Source organism: Daucus carota, chromosome 4, assembly GCF_001625215.2.
Source record: "Daucus carota subsp. sativus chromosome 4, DH1 v3.0, whole genome shotgun sequence".
In the NCBI taxonomy this organism is placed as follows: domain Eukaryota; kingdom Viridiplantae; phylum Streptophyta; class Magnoliopsida; order Apiales; family Apiaceae; genus Daucus; species Daucus carota.
This window is the reverse complement of record NC_030384.2, coordinates 38,165,885-38,190,114: the sequence shown is the minus strand read 5'-3', so window position 1 is coordinate 38,190,114 and position 24,230 is coordinate 38,165,885. Positions and strand designations below refer to the sequence as shown.

General features: G+C 35.4%; 3 protein-coding genes across 6 annotated transcripts; 2 read left to right on the top strand and 1 right to left on the bottom strand.

Annotated features, from left to right (window-relative positions):
- Positions 1–146: 146 nt before the first annotated feature.
- LOC108216467 (protein MKS1) lies at positions 147–1,065 on the top strand. Its single transcript, XM_017389232.2, has one exon. The coding sequence runs from the start codon at positions 297–299 to the stop codon at positions 897–899; it is 603 nt and encodes a 200-aa protein (XP_017244721.1). The 5' UTR covers positions 147–296; the 3' UTR covers positions 900–1,065.
- Positions 1,066–3,046: 1,981 nt separating this feature from the next.
- Positions 3,047–5,357, top strand: LOC108216744 (cytochrome P450 71A9). The gene is made up of 2 exons (XM_017389581.2): positions 3,047–4,017; positions 4,600–5,357. The coding sequence occupies exons 1-2, from the start codon at positions 3,118–3,120 to the stop codon at positions 5,221–5,223; spliced, it is 1,524 nt and encodes a 507-aa protein (XP_017245070.1). The 5' UTR covers positions 3,047–3,117; the 3' UTR covers positions 5,224–5,357.
- A 1,021-nt stretch (positions 5,358–6,378) lies between these two features.
- On the bottom strand, positions 6,379–13,352 carry LOC108219249 (carbamoyl phosphate synthase small chain, chloroplastic). 4 transcript variants are annotated; one of them, XM_017392581.2, is made up of 11 exons: positions 13,207–13,352; positions 12,846–12,994; positions 12,492–12,627; positions 10,415–10,503; positions 10,254–10,314; positions 10,076–10,143; positions 9,834–9,962; positions 9,618–9,727; positions 9,181–9,528; positions 8,578–8,743; positions 6,379–6,833 (listed from the first exon to the last, which is right to left on the bottom strand). In XM_017392581.2, the coding sequence occupies exons 2-11, from the start codon at positions 12,985–12,987 to the stop codon at positions 6,784–6,786; spliced, it is 1,299 nt and encodes a 432-aa protein (XP_017248070.1). In that variant the 5' UTR covers positions 12,988–12,994; positions 13,207–13,352; the 3' UTR covers positions 6,379–6,783. The 4 variants fall into 4 exon arrangements, with proteins under 4 accessions (XP_017248070.1, XP_017248072.1, XP_017248071.1 ...); XM_017392583.2 differs by having other exon boundaries at positions 12,492–12,624; positions 13,207–13,347; XM_017392582.2 differs by having other exon boundaries at positions 12,846–12,987; positions 13,207–13,314.
- Between the last annotated feature and the right edge of the window lie 10,878 nt (positions 13,353–24,230).

Below are 24,230 nucleotides of genomic sequence, written 5' to 3'. Positions count from 1 at the left end.
CTGATAGCACGTTATACTAAAAGATCAGTAAGCACAAATAAAAAAGAAAAAAAGAAGTGAAAGACACACACAGCAAGTCCTTAGTCAAAGACGGAGGAAGCATCTACCAACATACCAGCCTCCGATCTGGCTGCCTAGTGCTTGTGGTCACCATCATAAATATTTACACACCCATTATCACCTTTATTTATTGTTTATTATACACACCCTCATCACACAACCATCCTTTTATTTCTGTATGTATACATACATTGTATACATCCATGCCCATTTTTCCTCTCTAATAAATAGTCAAAATGAATCCGTGGGATGAATTTTCCGGCGAGCAACAGCCGTCTCCGATCAAACGTCAGCTCCAAGGGCCTCGTCCTGCTCCACTTAAAGTCAACAAAGACTCTCACAAGATCAAAAAACCACCCATTCATCCGCCGCCTAAGCCGCCCAAACAGCCTCCGCCGGCGCCGGAGACGCGTCAACCCGTCATCATCTACGCCGTTTCGCCCAAAGTCATTCACACTACGGAAAATGAATTTATGGGTCTTGTGCAGAGACTCACCGGCCCTTCTTCCGGTGAGATGTCCGGCAACTTTTCCGGCGACATTTCGCCGGCGGCGAGACTGGCAACGATTGAAAGAACGAGCCCATCGGGGAGAGAAAGGGGGATGATCGATGGTTTTGAAGTGGGCAATTTTCCGGGGATCTTGTCACCGGCGCCGGCGAGTTTGGCCCCGATATCGGCCGGAATGTTCTCTCCGGGATTTGATATGAGCTTGTTGAATGAAATGAGTCCGTTTTTGAGTAATATGTTTACGCCGAGTCCGAGTTCGCTGTTGGCGGCTCCAATGGTATCCCCTTCTCCGACGTCGTTTGAATTGTTAAGTCAATTCTTTGACCTTTAGGCGTTTGAAAGAAAAAAAGGATGTGGTAGTGGTAAGTAAGTGCTGAAATTGATTACGATCAGTTAGAAAAGTCATGTTGTACACTAACATTAAATTTCTTCAATTGTAGTTATTTTTTTATATATTTATTAATTTCTGGTAGAAATAACAATCAATTTGAAGTTGACATTATAGGTAGGTTATACTGCACTTAACACGGGGATTTCTAGAGGCACCTGATATTTTAAGTGTTTCTTGATTTTTTTTGATATTTCAAGTTATTTTTATTTTTTATGTATTATTTGGCAATTGGCAATAGAAGCATAACCGCTTCTTTTGGGTATTTTGAGTCAGAAATCGTACATCAGGAATACTATTTTTTTTATAGATTTTTTAGTGATTTACATTATATTATGAACTCGTTTAACTGGGCTCGACTCGACTCGTTAAATGAGTCGAATTCGGACAAAGGTTTCAGCTCGTTTAATTAAATCGGCTTGACTCGTCTCGTGAAATTAGACGAGTTGGTTTAGGCTCGATTAAGTGTAAAATTATACGAGTTGGCTCGCTCGACTCGTTAAAGTCGGCTCGTTTAACTAAACATGCCGGCTCGACTCGAGCCATGAAATTTTACTAGTCGAGTTCGAGCAAAAGTTTAGACTCAATTAACTAATCGAAGTTTAGACTCAATTAACTAATCGAGCTGGCTCGGCTTGACTCGAATTCAGCTCAGCTCGAAACTTGACATACTTGACTCGAATTACAGCCTTATGACATATAAAATACCGACAATCTCTTTCGAGTATTAATGACTCTCTAAAAATACAATCAACCCATAGTGTTATGCAGTTTAGAGACATTAAACACAGTATTATGACAATCTATTTCACCTATTACCATGGAGAATTTTCTGTTCTTATTGGATAAATCACAATCATCTGAATCTAACTTCTGATGATAAATAGATATCGGTTCAAATGACACGCATAGTCACATCTTACATGTAATTGCTAACTAGCACAACTCAATAAGTAAGAGTAAATAACATAATCAATCAATAATCATTGGAATCATGCATCAATCAAACTAAAGTTCAACATAACTCTAGAATAAAATCTATTCTAACATAACAAATATATAAAATAAGATAATAAATGAATTCTTCTAACCTTGAAGTTTTTAAGAAGAAGAGACAAAATACTTTTAAGTTTTAACCTAACCTAAACACACAATACAATAAAACCCTTTAATATGTTCTTATAAATATATATATGATTTTAATACTTACAAGAAAATACAAATTATTTTTCCAGATGGAATAAGTTTCTTCAAAAAAAATTGGACCATTTCCGAGTTAAAGGAAATTTTCTAAATTTCGCGTGGGCTGTTGAATCACCCAATTCTGACTTCTAGAATTCAAAATTTGATCCAAATATTAAGTCACGTGCAAGCAGTCCAATAAATCCAAATTTCCTTATAATTCATCTTCAAATCAAGTCTTTTATTTTAATTCCTTTCTAGTTTAGGAATTCCTTACTTCCTATGATAAAACATTAAAATTTATTAAATACATATCCAATAAAATATAAAATACAATAAATATGAGGAACAAAAATATATAAAATATATATATAATATATTTTATCAATTGAATATCATTAAACTTATTTAAACATGTTTTATTTATTTTATTTCAAATCTTTTAATAATTAATTATGACATGTTTCCGTGTTACAATTGAAGCTACAGACTGCTCAACAGCTCAAGTGCTGGATGGATGGTCCATAGTTTGGAAAATTTAGCCAGCATTAATAACATCAAGGTTATTTAGGCCCACATATTATTGTGGACTTGTGGTCTGTGGACGAGAGGGGTTATCAATTTGCACGGTGCAAATTGATAGTAACTTTTAACACATGTATGTATTAATATGAATTGTTTGAAAATCAGTGATTAATTAAATAATTGAAATTAAAGAATTTCGGTTTATAAACTATATTTCTTATAACAATTGAAATTAAAATTTTGATTCGATTACAAAATCAAAATTAATTCATTTCGATTGATTTTGATAATTTTATATTTCAATTAATCAAAAAATAATTCGATTTTGAATTTCGGTAACCCGAATGCACGGCCCTAATTGTATATATCACCTTCCGAGGTGTAATTTGTAAATCAAAGCTTGCTACCCTCTTGAAATATCAGTGATTCACTCACTGCATTATTCACCCACGCAATGAGCTTCACACTAGCATTAGCAATCCTTTTAAGTTTTCTCGTTCCTTTGTCGATCATGTTGATAAAGAAGAACACGAGAGCCGAACACAAGAGGCTTCCTCCGGGGCCTAGGAAGCTTCCCATCATCGGAAACCTCCACCAGCTGAGCCAACCTATTCACCAAGCTCTTCGACGTCTTTCAGACCAACACTGCCCCCTCATGTTTCTCCAACTCGGTTCTGTTCCAACGCTTGTCGTCTCATCAGCCGCTATGGCCAAACAAGTTCTCAAGACACACGACTTGGTTTTCGCTAGTCGGCCTAGTTTGTATGCCACAAAAAAATTGAGTTACAATGGGACGAATATTAGCTTAGCTCCCTATGGGAAGTACTGGAGGGAAGTAAGAAAAATTGCACTTGTGGAGTTGCTAAGTGCCAAGAGAGTTGAGTCTTTTGAAGCTATTCGAAACGAGGAGGTGGCCTATATGCTTAAAAATGTCGAGGATTCCACAGCAAAATCTGCTTCAGTTAATTTCACCGAGTTGATGTTCATGGGATTGAATAATGTTGTACTTAGAGCTATTTTTAGTATGAATGGGAATTATTGTGAAGACAAGGGGAGGAGTCGTGTTAGTGAATTTTGTAAATTGCTTGATGAAGTGGAGGAGTTGACAGGTTTGGGAAACATAGCTGATTCATTTCCATGGATGGGGTGGTATAACAAGTTAAGCGGTTTTGATGAAAGATTGGAAAAGAATTTCAGAGCTTTGGATGGTTTTTATGACATGGTGATTCAAGAGCACCGACAGCAGTCCGGGGGATCTCAGCATGAAGATCTTGTTGATGTATTACTTCGGGTTCAGAATGATCCGAATCAAGAAATTAGACTGAGTGATGAAAACATCAAAGGCGTGTTAACGGTATGCATGCAAGTTTCTAAGCTTCAGAAACCTTACTTTCAAGGAGGAAGTAGTATGATTATTCATTTTTGGTTACACATGATTCTGAATTTTTTTTTACTACTTTTTTTAGCTTTGTTTTGTAAATTCCAGTACTAGAATCATTTTGAGGGCTCAAGTAATTTAAAGTGATGAAAAAGAACCTAAAGAAATTGGCCCTATTTGGAAATTTGCGTTTAGCGGTTAGCAGATTGAATTGGATGTTTTGACTAGCGGATTGAATTAGCAGTTTTTTGTAAAACTGTTTGTTAAATAGCTGATTCGTTAGCTTTTTCCAACACAAATCAAAATCTCTGATTCAAACTTTTCAAAATTAGCTTTTTGAGTCCAAACCTTTATTTCAATCCACTAACTACCAAACACTAATATTAGCGGTTTCTCGTCGTCAAACCTTTAATATACGTTATACCTCTAATTTTGCTAAAAACCTTTAACTTCCAAACAGGGCTGATGATAATGATGAGTATCAGAAATTCCCTATAAATTAGCTGGAGAAGTTTTAACAGACTGATTCTTAGATAATATCCTCTGTTTTTTATGAAGGACATGTTTGTAGCTGGAACAGATACTTCTTCCACAACACTGGTATGGATAATGACAGAACTGATGAGAAAGCCATCAGCAATGAAGAAAGCACAGGAAGAAGTGAGAGCAGTTGTCAAGGAAAGCGGTTCACTACAGGTAAACGAAAGCCATCTTCCGAAACTTGCATACCTAAAGATGGTTATGAAAGAGGTACTAAGACTCCACCCTCCAGCCCCTTTACTAGTCCCACGCGAAACAACAGAAATATGCAGCATTGCAGGCTATGAAATTCCTGCCAAAACGAGAGTTCTCATTAACGCGACATCAATAGCTATGGATCCTGAGTACTGGGAAAATCCAGAGGAGTTCAAACCAGAAAGATTTTACAATATTGACACTGATTTCAGAGGCCAGCACTTCGAGTTGCTGCCATTCGGGGCTGGTAGGAGGGGCTGTCCAGGGATTAACTTTGCGGTGGTAATAATAGAGCTTGCGATGGCTAGTTTGTTGCATAGCTACAACTGGAATATGCCTGATGGAGAAAGTGCTGAAGATATGAATATGGAAGAGTCTGTTGGGATTGCTGTTCATAAGAAAACTCCTCTGTATCTGGTCGCCTCTAAGCCTTCTGCAGCCATTTAGGCGATTGTATATAATGTGGTATGTTGAATGGAAATCACGAATAAAAAGCAGCTCTAGCTAAACTTATTTATCTGTATGTGATTTTTTTTATCCTATGATCAGTGGTAATATCTGTCAAGAACTTTTAGCGAAAAGTATTTCACAACTCTTTAAATGAGCTTGTAAGCTTGTACTTTGATCCTCATCTTTCGTTCTAGATGCACAATTAATCTTTGAAGGTTTTCATTTACATATTTTAAAAAATATTTGTCAAATTATATTATTAATTTTGAATTCAGATAACTTAACAACTTAAGTTATATTATTCTGAATAATATAATTAATCATATATTCTTAATTCAAATTTGTCAAACGATACCACGGTGTATTTCCAAATTGATGTGTGGTTAGAAAATGTGTTCATAAAAAGATAATTGTTTGAAGATTTATCTAATTTTATATTTACTTATTTTGAATTATGATATTAGAAGACAATGTTTTCGAGAACACTGCAAAAGCTAAAAAGCAATTATTTCCACAAAAATGGAGAACCTGACTTTTGATAATTAAAAAAAGAACTGCTTTTGTTGTATGTAACAACAGTACCTAACCTCACCAAGTTGAGTAAATTTAATACTCCCTCTGTCCCATTTTAACTGATGTTTGACTTTTTGACACGTATATTGAGATGCAAAAAATCTATATCTACACTTAATAAAAAAATTCAATTTTTATATCAAATTAAAGTTTAGATTCTAAACTTTTATTTGATATAAATTTTATAAAGAATGATTATGTTTAGATATGATTTTTTTAACACTTTAAAATACGTGTAAAAAAATCAAAAGCAGTTAAAATGGGACGGAGAGAGTACTCTCTTCATCCGACTTTGGGCATAAAATTTATACAAGAGCTAGTTAATTTTGGACACATAATTTAATATTCATTAATCATCTAGTTCTAAAATTAATTTTTTTAGTTTATCTTTTGCAAACAAAAATTTCATATTTTAATTATTATTTGCAAAATAAAATTTTAAAAATAAGTAATGTAGCTATGCGGTTAATGAAACTTAAATTATGTGGCCGATGTCAACGAGCTCATCTAATTTGAGATAGAGAGAGTAAAAATTACTTAATGGAAATCATGAAATTTAACCACAAAGAGAGAGAAACATTATCATAATCTGAGTTTTTTTTATTGTGAAAACATTAGAGCCCCCAAACATCATCCATACAATACAGCACCCTACATGGTATTCTACAGAAATACTCAGCTACAAAACCAATTTGGCATTCTACAAGACTACAAGTAATAATATACCCTTACAAAACCATTGCATTAAAATTTTAAAAACTGACATGCTCTGATCTTTCTGATTATAATGGGCTAATACTGCAAAAACATGTGATTGAGCATGTCACTAACAATCATTAGTATACTAGAGAACCAGATGGATTGGGTCCAGATCCTTCATGAACTTTTGCATTTTCATCATTTATAACCCATCCTTCAGGCTCTCCAATCACCATCATCAGAATAAATTTGAATTTAGATTGGCCAATTTTTGCAGAATCCAGATCACAAGTTTTGTTTTTCTCGCTTCATCAGCTTCACAAACTCTTCAAAAACTGAAACCAGATGAGTTTTTGTCAGCATTCTGACTTTAGTTTATGTTGGTATGTTTGCTGTATAGATATTAAATCTGACATCATTATTCACATTACTAGCATTATTTACACAAATGCTGCAATATAACCAATCCGAAGGAAATACCAAGGTACTCACAGCTTAAAAACATCTTCAAGCAGTTGGAACTTGGAAGTCAAAAAAGCAAAAAATGCTTACCAATAAAAGTCAGAAGTACTACATTGACTAAACTAGTAAACTTATAACTCCTCATGCCAGGCATACGAGGACACAGATTATGTACATTAAATTGCATCCTTTTAAGCATATCCAAGGTACTATTAGGCAGTAGTATAATTTTTCGGGTGACTTTTAGATGGGAAATACCAATATACAATTGCCTGGTATTGGGCCATATTCAGAAAATTTGGTTCAAGAGACAGCCATAATCAACATATGTTTGGGGGTAAGAGCCCGCACTAATCAGTAAGGACTATCATTGAAAATGTATAAGCTACTCCCTCTGTCCCATAATAAGAGTCTTTTTGACTTTTTACACGTCACTTGAGGTGTAAAAAAAACATACTTGTACATATTATTTTTCAAATTTTCTTTTTCTGAATAAAAGTTTAACATCTATATTTTTATTCAGAAAAAGAAAATTTTAAAAATAATATGTGGGGATATGTTTTTTTTACACCTCAAATTACGTGTAAAAAGTCAAAGCGACTCTTATTATGGGATGGAGGGAGTATATACACATATTTATTGCTATGTTGTCAGACTTATTCTGAAAGAAAAGATGGAAGTTCATGGAGATTAAGATGCACAAAAAGCCAGGCAGGCTGTATTTTATCCAGATTATATTAGACCGGATAGGGCCAGGCCCGGGCTCTCTCCAAGTACTAGGCCCACGGGCCAGACCAGGATTTATTTCATTTATATATTAATATATTATGAATTTATTAATAATATTATATATTTTTGAAGTTTTACTAAAATTATCGGGCTATTAGAAAACCCCAAGTTTTATCCGGAATTTTGAAAGATCAGGGCTTTATCCGGATTTAATGGATTTCATGTTGGGTCAGATTATGATTATAAAAAAAACAGTGGCCCATCCAAGGTCCATGGGCCAGGCTTTTCTCAAATCGGGCTTCTTTCTGGATTGGATCAGATTTTGGGCTTCTGAATTTTTTGGACATCTCTACACTCCACAGTCCACACTATATACTCTAGGCCAACCGATCAGGACCCATTGTCCCACACAAAGAAGGATATGGTAGGGGTGTGTTGGGGTTCACAACCCTGGGAAAATCAATAAAGTAATAATTATATAATATTAAATATTGAATTTTCTTAGTTTGTCGAATTTTTCCTCCTGGTGAAGTTAGAGTTTGAATAATTTGATGAATTTTTGCAAGATTAAAATATCATATATAATTTTTAATTCAAAATTCTAATTCTGGGCATTACTATAGATCAACCAAAGATTGCAAATTTTTGTAATTATGGTGAACATTAGTAATATATTTATTATACATGACTAAATTAATTTCATTGCTTTCCCCGCAAAGAAATTTTATAGGTTCGCACCAGTGATTTACTAATCTCCAGATGTCAGCAATTCTAAGCAAGCAATGCCAATTTTACAAATTAGCATGAGCTAAATTTATTTCATGTAAATATGAAACACTTTGATGAGGGATTTGACTGTAGGGCATGTAACTAAAGGTGTGCACTTACCAGGATCAGAATCATGAGGTCCTGGAGATGCTTCAGGATGGTACTGAAGAGACATGAGCTTCCGTTGAGGATAGGCAAGACCCGCACAGCTGCCATCATTAAGATTCAAGTGAGTCACCTCCACGCCATTGGGAAGTGATGCAGGGTCAACAGCATAGTTGTGATTCTGTCAGACAAGTTTGTCGATTAGTATGACTAGAACTTAAGAGGACAGCATAGCCATGGGAAGAACCAAGTGGAACCTTGGGTTTCCTATGGTGTACCCTCAAATACTCAGTAATGTTGTTTGTAACTTTTTTTTTTAGTCAGAATGCTGTTTATGACTTTATATACGTAACAAAAGTTCATTCAGTCATAATTCCTAAAGGTATGCTGTCAAATTTTCCTACGTGTAAAGCCCAGAAAAAAAAAATGTTTTGTATCTCAAATATCCCATGTGATTCCGAGTAGGTCCCAACTCCTTAGTACCAAAGTAACAGCTGAGCAATATGATTTGCAAGATATAAAGGAAAAAAAACTAAAAGCATATAACCTTGAATACTTAGGTGGAAAGCCAATCTGTGCATATTAGACAATATAAACAATCAGTTTTTCTTAACACACCTGCGCACTTATCTCTACGCGGCCAGTCCGAATGTTCCGAACTGGATGATTTCCTCCATGGTGACCAAACTTCATCTTATAGGTCTTACCACCTAGTGCTTGGCCAAGCAATTGATGACCCATGCAAATTCCAAATACAGGAACTTCTCCAATTATTTTCTTAACTGATTCAACTGCATAAGGAACTGCAGAAGGATCACCTGGGCCATTGCTGAAAAGAACTCCATCAGGCTTCATTTTTAGAGTTTCAGATGCTGGCCATGTTGAAGGGACGACTGTTATCTTACAACCATATGATGCCAAGCGCCTCAGTATATTATGCTTGATACCATAATCATATGCAATTACCTTCACCCATAAATAGATGCCATATGTGAATATACGAAAACTGCAAGTGTATTTCTAGTAATTTAGTACAAACACATTAGAAAGCTGACATGGAAAGTCTCTTTCTCCCTCTGATTAGAATTGAAGTCCCACTCTTTGTCAGTCTTATCGACCCATTCATAAGGGGCCTTGCAAGTAACACCGCTTATCAAATCCACACCTGCAGAGTTGTATAGACAATACATTGATGCATAAAACTGCAGCCTACGAACACACACACACACAAACACACACACACATATTAAGATACTCCGGCAATATTTTACCAACGATATCCCATGTACGAGACATTTCCAAGAGTTCCTCGTCCGTTTTAGAGTCTTCTGTGCTAAGCACACCAACGAGGCTTCCATCTTGTCTTAATCTACGTGTGATTGCACGAGTATCAACATCATCTGTTGCACAATTGGGCACCAAGAACATTAAAATAATCTCTACATGACAAAATTACTAAATTTATTGTTAACAAGTACTTGAGCAAGAAGTCAAGGAAATATATAACACTCACAGATTCCCATGATGTTTCTTTTTGCCAAATAAGCACCTAGTGTTTCCGTACATCTCCAATTAGAGGTACTGTAGGTAAATTTTTTTATTAAGACGAGTCATAAAATTGAGAGATTAGTATCGATCAGAAACAAATTTGAAGGCTTAAACAAGCACTGGTGATATAAGAAAGTAACTACCTGATACTTAAACTTCGGATCACCAAACCACCAAGAAAACACTGTTGAGATTCTTCATCATCTGTCATTAAAGGCATACTTCTTTAATATCATGGATTTCTATAAGAAAAGAAAATAATAATAATCCAGAGGCATGCATGTCAGATAAGGCTGGCACACACCAAAATTGACGCCAGTATTTCCGATATGTGGGTTTGTCATTAGCACAAATTGGCCAGCATAACTAGGATCTGTAAGAATTTCCTGGTACCTGCAACTTACAGAAATGAAATCCTCCTGGAAATATATAAACAATGCAGCATGTGCCAAAAGAAACACCCTGGAATTGGTAAATATAGAATGTACTTCTTTAGTTGGATTGATTAACCAACCTACATAAGATTCAGTGAAACTGATTAAAATCCTTCTCCATAAATATACCACATGAAATTAACCTGTCAAATGATTTAGGACATGAGGCATCACTGATCACACAGTGCAACATCGGCGATATTAGATCCAGGGGTTTGGATGCATCAACTAAAGTAAAGTACAAAATCAGGATGGGAGCCAAATTAGGTAGTGGGGTATTCGATTTAGCTACAAATTTAGGTGCCCCGATAACCAGTAATCAAATATCAATCTTTCCTTGACAATAAACAATCAGAGACACTCCCTTTCTCTCACTCTCTCCATAAATGAATCGTAATCAAAGCTAATTATTTTCATAATACACGAAAAAAAATTATATTTCATACACAGTTTTCACTCCTTCCACAGCTCCCAGAGAGAGAGAGAGAGAGAGAGAGAGAGAGAGAGAAATATATCATCTATGGCTTCACTCTTTCTATATACATATTCCAACACATAATTCTTACATTCTCCAGCGAACATTGTTACTTAACGTTAACAAGTGTAGCCTTTGCCCTGTCATATTACAGCAAGTAATCGACGTATATTTGGCATTACATAAACACCAGATATATCAAACTTCTGCAACATATAATCAAAAATAAAACGAATTTGATCCCTATCAGTTCTATGTTCGACTACTGTATTTTTGCCAACATGGACTTAGCTGGCCTGGCCTAGCCGCCTGAGCTTTTAGCACCTAATAATGATACAGGATCTAGACATTAGGCCAAGTCAACAAAACAGTAGATGATCATCTAGGGTACTGTTAAGTTAGGGTTACTTAAATTTAACCGGGAATTCTTAAAATAATGGACATATATAACTTTCAGCAATGACTCAAGTCCATAACCAATAAAACCAAAAACATAAATAATAAATTATTTCATATTTTACAAATATGATAAAATACATGGTTAACAGAGCATCATAGAAACTTAGGCATGCAGGCGTGTCCTTTTAAAATATATCTATCAACCCCAACATATTTGGTTCTCTCTACAGACAGTATCTACCATATCCTTCTGCACAAAACATTATAATAGAAATAATACTCATAATGATTGGTTTACTAGTTAAAGAAGATATTGACATACGATGCAGATGTAGCTATAATCATGACTATTGTTATGTAAGACTTCTTAAAATTAGGATTAAGGTAAAACGGATAAAGGGTGAATTATTTAGCAGCACAATGATAATAGTCAAAAATAGCAACCAGGCATATGCACAAATTGAGACCCTGCCATATCACAGTCCTGAGTAGAAACCATCAAGACGTGAATATCTCACAGTATTTTTTTGAGGGCACATCTGTGTGGCAATAGAGAGTCCAACCTTTGTTGGAAAATATATCGTAGTTTTATAGTTCATATACCAATTTGTTTTTATGTGCCAAATAATTCATGGATTTTACTAGCAATTTTTATACACGTATTTAACAAGATAGCAATCAAGGACTAGGACTTTCTTGTGCCTACGGTTTTTCTCTTCAGTTTCCATTAACTTTATCCTTACTAACCTTTTATGTTCTAAGAGAAGATTGTAAGACATATGAGGGCCTTCTTTTGAAGCTAGATTATAAGAAACACATATCATTCAGCCAAGTAAGTTACAATAAAAAATTACCATTCTTAGAACTCAATGATACAAATATACGATATTCTTTGAGTTCCAGGGCTTCAATCATAATTCAAAATCAAAGCACAGCTTACAACTTTTTCATTTACAGACAAAGACCATGGAAAAACTAACACATCACCAGAGATAGGCAGGAAAAAAAAAACATAACCATTGATATGCCAAACACAGTAAAAATTTGCTCAACAACCAAAATAGTCGTCTTACCCTGTCAAAGATGTATTGAAGACCACTTCACCGACTTGTGTACCAGTAGCACCAAACGATTTTGCTCTCCAAACGGAACCATCTTCCAGTGCAAGTCTAGCATCCGCTACCTTCCACGGCTTCTCAGGCGAACCTGCTATCAATCAAGCAAGCTTCCATCATTTTCACGCTTTCTAAAGTTTTATAAAACAATTTACTAGAGTACAACCACCACAACAACTTCAAATTACACTTCTATAAACACAAATTAAACCAATACACAACATAACTAAGCACTCCAACAGCCACAAACATTAACAAATCATATATATTTCATTCACGCCATATCGTATAATAAAGAGCTGCAATGACTACCAACACTGGCACCGCTGGTAGCAACCGAAGCCGCCGAGCACTTGACAGTAAATATCCTGACTCTCGCGCTTTTCGGACAAAATCCAGCTGCGGACAACGGATTGCAGCTGCCAATAGCGTAATCTATAGCTCTGCTTGCCATCTGGTTACTACAAGAACAACAATAAATTGCATAAATTCCAACTCTAAGCATACAAAGCCAAGTTGAAATGAATACACGACTATCAATATATAATCTAAGGTTGCAATATACTGAATTGACATTACCTACCCACATTAATTCACGTATACAAAAATTAGAGATGAAGAAAATCAAGTAATGATAAAATTAAATGGAATATCTGTGAAGCATAAAGCATACCTGAGGGTGAGTGAGTGAGAGAAGGGGCAGTTCAGAGGTTGTGGCGTCCGAGTTCTGGTGAAACCTAGAAGCCTAAAACTCGATACAGAAGGTTTTGGGCTTCTTCATAATCCACCAACTGGGTCAACTATTGATCCATATATTCCACCGACCCGGAGCCCATTTAGCTATGTCCTTTAAATTAGTCTGAACATCTATACATTCAAAAAATTATGTTTATGTTGATCCGAATTTGGTGAAAATATTTATAATTGATCCATAACCAACTTATGTTAATAGTTAATAAAATATTTGTCTAGTCAGGTTTTATATTGGTTTTATAAAATAATTCCATCGAATCGAGTAATTGAATATGATTGATCGTTGGTGTTGATTTGAAGACTATATTTTCTAACTTATAATATTTTGTAAGTAAATAGCCATTTTATAAATTTTCTATATTAGTTTCTAATTTTTGTTTCAAATAGGTTTATATCGGACTAAAATTTGTATATGTGTAAGTTTTAATTGTCTCGGTCTCCATGTGCATTTGATGTATCTTCTTTCCTAAAAATTAAATTTGAGGGAAAACCAATACAATGTCTTATATACAATGACATCAAAACGGAATAATGACATCATTCGTAAAAGTCAATATCATATCAATATTATTAATAATTTCCATATTATTACATATGTCAAATCAATTAATTAAATATCTGAATATGAATTAACATTTAATTATAATATAATTTAAAAACAAACACGATGTCAATAATAACATTATAATATGAAATAATAAACATCAAACTGAATATAAGTATTGAGGAATCGTTTGGGTGAGTTTAAAATAAGTGCTTCTTACTTAAAATAAATAAGTGGAGTAGAAGTTAGAAGCAATATAAGACTTATAAGTAATTAAAATGTTTGAGAAATAAGTAGAAATCTTGAAACAATAACTAGCATTCCTAACTTTTTATAAATGCTTCTTAACTTATTACAAACGATACGAATAATTATGCTTATTTTGCATAGTTATTCAACTAACTTAAAATATAAAATATACTCTGACATTTTTAACAAACCCTTTACTCCTATAAACAAAGTGGGTTCGTCATAAATAAGGAAGAAGCACAAACTCGTACATTTTAACGAACTGACCGTTAAATCCAAGTGTGCATGAATCCTGCACATTAAGCGGATATAACGCACATGAACAATTGACGATGACGGTTTTATCACTGTTATGCACTCACTTAAATCGCCGAGATTTTACTCCAAGTGTGGTGGTTGAAATTTGAAACAAACTTGTGCAACTGGGAATTGTGAATATGACACCTCTTTAATTCTCATTTACGTAGTTTTAATTCCATCCACTCACTTTGTAGACAGCTTCCATTCCATTGTTCATTATTGTGCCTCGAGCCCCCTCAAATAGTCAAATTCCTGCAAGTAAAATGTTGGCCTTGACTTTTTAAATTTTGAAATTGATAGCAAATTTCTACCATGAATTGAAATATTATTTATACGATCTTTCTAACATATGTTTATAACGGTGACTGAATCAGAACTGGTGATCAAGATTCTACAGTCGACATTTTAGCTTAGGAAAACTGATCTTAAAAAATATATCATAAATTCGCGATATTTAGTTATGATTTTGAATTATTTTAATAAACTAATGAAATCTAACTAGAATTCTAAATTTTGTTTACATATATGATGATATTCAATTAAGATTATTTAATTTATTAATATCTGGTGATATTTAAACTATGATGTATTATTTTGAAATTCATAAAATGTTGAATTTTGCTGGATTGTTCAATATAATTTATTTATTTTTGAAATCTCAACAAAATCTATGAGATTTTAAAGTATTGTGTTTAAAGTCTTAAAGCCTCTACATCTATTTTCCGGTAATTTATCTAAATTATGTATAGAATCAAATAAGATATAATTTATTTTTTAAAAAATGAATCAAATATAATTTATTAAAATTTATAAATTATATATAATTTATTAAAATTTCAGTTGAATAAATCTACAAAACTTAGATAGACAACACAAAAAATATGCAACGGAATACCGAAGCTTGAGTAGTTCCGCTCGTAGTCTAAAACATGAAATTTTGTTTCTGATAATCAAGTTCACCGTCCACTTATATTAATCGAGCAGGTTGGAATGTGTTGGGTCATGCGGTGCCGACGAAACAAGTGCATTTGGCTGCAACTCCAAGCAAGGCCACACAAAATTACAAAACAAAAACACGTTGTTTCAATAATCTTTTTTACTGTATTTTTACAGTTGTTGTTTTTGTTACTTTATGAGCTTAGTGACCCATTTGGCTGTTTCAGATTCATTTAACTTTACCTTTATATAACTCCACCCCTCAACGCTCAACCTAAATAAGTCCAAACTCCACAATTTCATTGAACGCCTCTTCCGAGTTTCATCGGCCAGTAATAAAAAATTAAAAATGAAATTACAGATGGAAACGGGTGTAAAACTTAGATATATATATATATACACACACACACATATATATATATACATATATATCGGTTTTTCTAGCGTTTCTCATGAGCACATGCTAAGCGCGGAATTTGATAATATTGAGAGATTTTGATTGGCTCTCATATCTTAATAATGGTGGACCGTGTTAGGTCCCAATACGATTGTAGAAGGGGGGGTTGAATACAATCGTCACAAAATTCGCGCGGAATAAATCTGATTTGAATAAAACAGGATAATCAGATTTTAATTAATTAAATAAACAAGGTTCAAGTAAAAAGTTATTTAAACTTGAAAGTCGTTATTAAATTAATTAAGGTTCAGTTTTAATGTCCACTAAATATTTTAGAATAAATTTGACAGGAAGTATTCTAATTTAGGGATTAAAACAACCGAATGATCAAAGCACAGGAAACTGTGGATTTAACGAATAGCAAGTTACAAACAACTTGAAAGTTTACAAGGCAATGAACATTTACAAATGAAGGAGGTGAGGCCATATTTATAGGCAACACCTTGAACTTGTATGACAAAGGTAGGCATGACAACTCTAGGAAGCTTTATGACAATCTAAACAAGTGCTATGACAAAAGGTATGACAATTAGAAGCATTGTCATGGCACAAGTAAGAAGGTATGACAATCTAAGAGAAGGTATGACAATCAGAATGACAAACCAAGAGAAGGTACGACAATCAGAATGACAAACCAAGGGAAGGTATGACAATTACAAGCATTGTCATGCTCTCTTAGAATAGGTATGACATCCGTATGACAAACGGTATGACAATCAGTGGGAAGGTATGACAATTGATACTTGGTGGCTAAGGTAGAATGGCATGACAAACGGTATGACAAACCAAGGCATTGTCATACCTTGTGACTTCGGTATGACAATGAACAATTGTCATGCCTAAGTCATTCGGTATGACAAACCAAAGGTTTGTCATGCCTCCTGACTATGGCAGGTGACATAGTGCGGTATGATAATCAATTAGATTGTCATACCGTGCTCAAAAACCATATAAATTGTATTTTCCTTATATAATTAATTCAATAATTATCCACTTAATTATATTAATTATATAAATTCATAAATTAAATTAATTCGAGTGTGAATTAATTTAATAAATAAATTACATAACTTATATAATTATTTTGAGATGTGAATTAATTAAAAGAATAATTATATAGTGCATATTCTTCAGCAGCAGGTCTGAGCGGCGGTCTCCTTGTTCTTCCTGTTAGCCTTCTTTCTTTTGCTTTCTTTCTGTAAATTAATTCTAAATCAATTAACTTATTAATAAACTTAATTATTAAATTAATTCAAATTGAATTAATTTAATAACTAAATAAATTAATAGAGATTAATTAATTAACAAAGAATTAATTAAAAAGTTTATATTCCAGAAAGCAAATGTCTTGAGCCTTCGTCTTGATCATCACTCGGCTTGAATGACCACCTTCCTTTGATGTTAAATATTCAATATAAATAGCTGACACACAAATGTACTGTCCGGTTCATCTGTGCCTAACTAAATTGAATATAGTCCATCAATTAAACATTTGAGCTGTGGTCGGGTCTTCGAATCTGTCTTCTAGTTCAACTTCATTTCAGTACACATACGGAATCTCTGATGAAATAAATACTTGAATCTTCGTACCTTCTGAACTCCCTGAACTGCTACACAATTTACTTGACACTGAGGCTTGATCATATGAAATGAACTTCTTCCAGTGGCTTGTAGCGGATATCTTGGAATTCTTCTGATATTCTGATTCTTGTATCCACTTTACTTTCTAGATCTGATTCCAGCTAAACTATCTACTATCTACTGACATAACTTATCAGAGACTAATCCAGGTTGAGTTACAAGTTGAGTTACAAGTAGAAAGGTTATCAGATACAAGTTGAGTTATCACTGGTTGTACAAATAGGCTTAGACATGTACCTTGCAATAAGGCCTTTCAATCTCCCCCTATTTGTTTGTTAAACACTAACACACAAATTCAGATGAGGATGACTCAACTAACAACAACTAACAACTTTCTATGACTCAATAAACATTAATACCAACTCAACTTATTAGGAAACAATCCCAATTGATAAGAGAAACATAAAACATTAAAATGTACGTAGTAGATGGTTTCTGGTAATACATATAACATTGTACCAGTCTCCATTTTTCTTCAGACAGCTACTTCTTCTGAAATGCCTTTCAATCACTTAAGACCTTTCAATCTCTCCAAGGCCTTTCAATCACCTTCCAAGATCTAACATGTAATTCTCCCTTAATCTTCTCCCTCATAGGTTCCTCCTTAGATGATAGATTAGAACATGAATATTCTCCACCTAAGTGAGGCAGGCATAAAACATTCTCCCCTTAAGATCATGGATCATAGAATATTCTCCCCCTCAGAGTTCCTCAGAGTTCTGTCAATATTTCTCCCCCTTAGTTGAGGAATCCTCAATTGTTATCAATAATGATACCAACTGATTAGATAAGACATTGAATGACAGAATCCATTATAAAGAAAACAGGGCTTCGTAGAAGGTGCATCCAGTAGAAAAGTAACCATAGTAAGCATCCACTTAGATACAACATTATAGATACCAATTCTGAACAATAAGGTTTAAATTTGGTAAACAGTGGGTGTCTCACTAAAACATTCTGCAGGTGTATCACTCGACATTCAAAATATCTCTCAGTTTATGGGTAAGGGTGTCACTCACAAGTTCTGTAAGTGTTTCACTCCACACAAATCCTGAGCTTCCATAGATGGTGTGATGTACCTGCAATTAAGATCACCTTAGCCTCCTCATGGAAGGTCATTGGTGGTGCAATAGGAGTTCGTAATTCCCAGTCCTCGTAGACTCGTCGGATAAATCCAAGTCATAGTCCACAAGTTGCCTACTACTTTCAGAGAGTAGTAAATCCTTTAAAGGATCCAGAGTTTGATTCTGGGAGGGTAGACAATAGGCCTTTAAATGGCATGAAACCTATGTTTCCCTCAGATACCTGTTAAGGAACTTGATCCTTAGAAGAATCCTCTACCAGAGTAGATTGCCTTTCACCTACAAGGGTGAAAGATCCCGTTGGGGATCCGGAAATGTTCCTTCCGGGAGGGTAGACAAGGACGTTTTAGATGGCAACGTGTCCAAGTTTCCCTCGGATGCCTATGAAGGCACTTGGTTCAATAAAGAACCAGCAATTCCAGTGTCTATCCCTGATATGGACGACAAAGTTATTGCAACCGTCAATTACTTGAATATTTACCAACCACAAAAATATTCACAATATTAGTATTCACAACATAGATACCAATAAGAAATACTTTACAAGCATGCAACAAAATTAAAATAGAAATAAAAATAAAACTATTTACAAGAGCTCATGTCATGTTTAACATTCCAAGTCCACAAACCAATCTTGAGAAAGTGGATTCATCAAGTGGTTTAGTGAAGATGTCAGCAATCTGATCAGCCGATGATACAAAGTGTAACATCATAGTTCCATTCATGACATGTTCGCTAATAAAATGATACCTTATGTCAACGTGCTTGGTTCTAGAATGTTGTACAGGATTGTTGGAAATGGCTATTGCACTTGTATTATCACAAAATATAGGGAATTCTGTTTAATACAAGTCCATAGTCATTAAGCTGATTCCTAATCCATAGGATTCGAGCACAACAGCTACCTGCCGCAATATATTCTGCTTCCGCTGTCGAGGTAGATACTGAGTGTTGTTTCATGTCGTACCAGGAAACCAACCGTCGTCCTAGAAACTGACAGCTTCCAGAAGTGCTTTTCCTATCAATCCTGCATCCTGCATAATCAGAATCTGTATAGCCTGTTAGGTCAAAACCAGTGTTCTTAAGGTACCAGATACCTAAATTTGGTATGCCCTTAAGATATCTAAAACTCTTTTAACAGTTATAAGATGTGACTCTTTAGCATCACTCTGGAACCTTGCACATAAACATGTTGCAAACATTATATCAGGTCTACTAGCAGTGAGATAGAGTAATGAGCCAATCATACCTCTATTGCTTGAAATATCAACCTTCTTACCAGATATGTCCTGTTCAAGCTTAGTGGCAGTGGTCATGGGTGTCTTTGCCGGTGAAGAGTCTTCTAGATATTATTTTTTCAGAAGATCTCTGACATATTTTTATTGGCAAACGAAGATCCATCATCTTTATGACTTTCTTGAAGACCAAGAAAGAATGACAGTTCACCCATCATACTCATCTCATAGTTACTCTGCATTAACTTAGCGAATCTCTTGCACAAGTTATCGTTAGTAGAACCAAATATAATATCATCAACATATATTTGAACAAATATCATATCATTATCATGCAATTTGTAAAAGAGAGTTTTGTCTATGACACCTCTAGTAAATTTGTTTTCAATTAAAAACTCAGAGAGAGTGTCATACCATGTCCTTGGTGACTGCTTGAGCCCATAGACAGCTTTGAATAAGAAGTACACAAAATCAGCAAACTCTGGATTTTCAAAGCCAAGGGGCTGTTCCAGATATACTTCTTCTTCTAGCTTTCCATTCAGAAATGCACTTTTCACATCCATCTGATAAACCTTAAAGTTGGAGTGTGCAGCAAATGCAAGAAATATTCTGATGGCTTCAAGACGTGCAACTGGAGCGTAGGTTTCATCATAATCAATTCCCTCTTCCCGGGAGTAACCTTTAGCAACCAGTATGGCTTTGTTTCGTACAACAATGCCATCACCATCAAGCTTATTACGGTAGACCCGTCAAGTTCCAATAACAGATTTATTTTGAAGTCTTGGAACCAGGGCCCAAACATCTTGTCTCTCGAATTGATTAAGTTCTTCTTGCATGGAAAGAACCCAATCCGGATCGGCTAATGCATCTTCAATTTTCTTGGGTTCTTCTTGAGATAGAATACCCGAATATAGACATTCATTATGAGTTGCACTCTTAGTCCGAACACCAACATCTGGATCACCAAAGATTAGATCAAAGAGATGATCTCTACTCAAGATCCTCTCCCTTGGAAGATTTGATCTTGATGATATGCCAGTACTATTATTGTGATGTTGTGTTTGACCGGTTGATCCACCATCTCCCCCTAAGTTGCTGCCAGGTTGACTAGATGATCCACCACTGGTACTAGTAGAGGCTTCATTGTTTCCATTGTCTCCTCCACCATTACCTGGATCATAATCACCATTGTTAGTCTCATTACCTGTTGCAGCATCAGGTTATTCATCGTCATCATCCGAGCCTGAGTTCAAATAATCATCAAAATTTACTGACTCAGATGGATCTTCAATTTGGATACTTGGGAGTCTAGTGTCGTCAAAAGTAACATTGACACTTTCCTTGACTTGTAATTGATCAATGATAAACACCTTATATGCTCGAAGAGAATAACCAACAAAAAAAAATTGCTTTAAGTGCTTTGGGTTCAAAATTGCCACGATGTTCATCTCCATCCTTAAGCACAAAGCATTTAGCTCAAATACATGAAAGTACTTGACCGTTGGTTTCTTTACGTTCATAAGGAGTTTTCATGTGTTCCTTGTTAATCAGAGTTCGATTCTGGGTATAACAAGCAGTATTCACAGCTTCAGCCCAAAAGTAGATGGGCAACCTTGATTTGCTTAGCATTGACCTTGCAGCTTCAATAAAGGTACGATTCTTCCTTTTTACTACTCCATTCTGTTGCGGAGTCCTTGGCGCTGAATATTGTCTTGTTATCCCATTGTCAGAGCAAAATCTATTGAGAGTTTCATTCTTAAACTCGGTTCCATTATTTGAACTTATTTCTCTGACACAAAGTTTATCATTCGAATCCAACTCGATCTCCTTGATAAGATCAATTACCAATTGCGGAGTTTCATCCTTAGAATGTAGGAATAAAACCCATGTGAACTTAGAGAAGTCATCAGCAACCACCAAGGCATATCTCTTTCTTGATAAAGACATCACATTGACTGGACCAAATAAATCCATATGTAATAGTTGCAGTGGTTTAGTAATGTTACTGGTGTCTGTGCCTTTGTATGATGCTATATTAGCCTTCCCTTTCTGACATGCCTCACAAAGTCCTTGTTGAGTGAATTCCAAAGGAGGCAGTCCTCTCACCAAATCCCTCTTGACCAAAGAGTTTACAATTTTAAAATTAAGGTGAGACAGCTTCTTATGCCATAGCCAACTATCTTCAGGTGAAGCCTTCGAATAGAAACAATTATCTTCATCATTGGTTCCTGAATTGAGATCAGCTACGTATAAGTTAGCTTTTCTTACTCCACGGAGAGCAAGACGGTCATCTTTAGTGTGAGATATCAAATACTTCTCCTTCACAAAGTTTACTTGGAATCCCTTGTCACAGAAGATTGTGCTTGAGTCCTTCAACCAAAGAAACTTTTTCAATGATAACATTTCCAGCAAGTAAATTGCCATATCCCGTAGTACGACCTTTGCTGTTATCTCCAAAGGTGACAATCGGGCCAGCTCTCTCAGTCACATTTGATAACAGGGCTCTATCACCGGTCATATGTCTAGAAGATCCACTATCGAGGATCCATACAACCTTTTCAACCTTGTTTGGCTCCCTGCACATATCAAACGAATTAAACCTTCTTCGGAACCCAAACTTGGTTGGGCCCGGCATACTTAAAGAATTGACCTTTGTCAGCTTTGACAATAGATCCTGTTCGAATAACATCAGCATCCACCTTGACTGTACTTACTTTCCTACAAACAGCCTTGAACACTTTAGGTTTAGGCTTGGGAACATAAGTATCCTTCTTGATAGGAGAAGGACCGGCAGTCTTGGTTTTTGCAAACTTACTATTCATGTGCTTTCTAGGTGTTGTGTTTTCTTTGTTAGCATGCATACTTTTAAAATAAGCAGACATTACATTAAACGCACACAACATGCAATTATCAACACCACAAGGTTTATGGCACATATCAACTAAAGGAACAGTAGGCATGTTATTCAGAACAACAGGGGGTTTAATAGTTTCTACATTAACATTTTCAGAAGTTCTAATGTTATTAGTAGAAGAGCATGTATTGTTATCATTCCTGCATTTAACAAACTTATTAGGCTTGTTAAAATTATTCTTTAAGCCATTGGCACCTATGCCAGCTTTGGGCGAACTGAATGTGCCCTCAACTTGCATTGGCTCTACAGATGCCAAAATCTCCTTCTCATTCTCAATATCCTCTAAATTCATTTCATATTGAATAATCACGGGCATATCAAGTAATGGTTCTGCGACAGGGGTTTTGAATAAAGGTTTGGGAGCATCCTTTAAAACATGTGGGATACCCCTGTCTTCAGCACTCTTAACAAAAGGAGTTATGTTACTAGCCTTACCTACCGACTTGTTGTAATCGAAACCTATACCAACTTTCCTTTTAATCACTTGTTGGTCCACTAGGTTCTTAACAATATTAGTCGACTCCTTATAAGCAAGGCACCTAACCTTCTCTTCAGCTAGTTGCTCATTCAGTTTGTTCTCCCTATACTCTAACACTTTGACTTTGTTAGACTGAGTCAACAAGTCACTAGTTAATTGTTCAATTTTAGGGGTGAGAACAAGTTTTTCTTTTAACTTTAACTCATGAACTTCTTGCTTTAAAGCTTTGTGTTCAAGAGTCAGAGCTTTGAGCTTATTACGAGCATCATCACGTTCAAGTCCTAATTGCATAAATAGTTTAGGGCAAGTAGGATCTACCGGAAATCCGCCAGTGCGATGTGGAGGTGTAGAAGGTTCCATAAAAGCCATTAGAGCAACATTCCCCCGCTCTTCCTCCTCATCACTATCTGTGTCATCCCAGCTTTTTCCTTTTGCCACATAGGACTTCCCTTGGCTGCTTTGGCCTTGATGCTTCTTTAGCAGAGCCTCATACTTCTGCTTTAGCTCGTCATAAGATTCTTTCTTCTTTGCCAGCTGATTGGGCTTCTTGCACTCCGATGCAAAGTGACCAGGCTCATCACAGTTGAAACATTTAAACTTGCTTCGATCAACCATCCCAGTCTTGTAAGCCCCTTTTGATGTTGTGGACGAAGATCCCCCTTTCTGAAATTTACTACCAGAAGATTTAAACTTGTAGGAGGGATTCTTCCTAAATCTCATGTTACCAAACTTCCTGGCAAACATAGCAAGAGATTCATCCTCCAGCTGATCTAACTCTTCCATCGAGTAAAATTCATCATCTCCCGTACTTACTGAAGTATGTCCCATTTCCGGCACAACATACTCCTGGGAGCTTCTTGAAGGTACAACAACCTTCCTTTCTTTCACAAGAGGTGATTCTACTACGAGGGCATTAGAATTGATAACAGACGTAGACGTGTTGAGTGTCTTTCCCCATCCGTATCTCTGTTTAGTTTGAGCCTGTTCCAATTCATAGGTTTTCAGAACCCCATACAGCTGTTCTAGTGAGATCTCTGTCAAATCTCTGCTTTCTCTGATGGCGGTTATCCTATGCTCCAGATGCTCAGGGAGCGTCAGCAAAAACTTC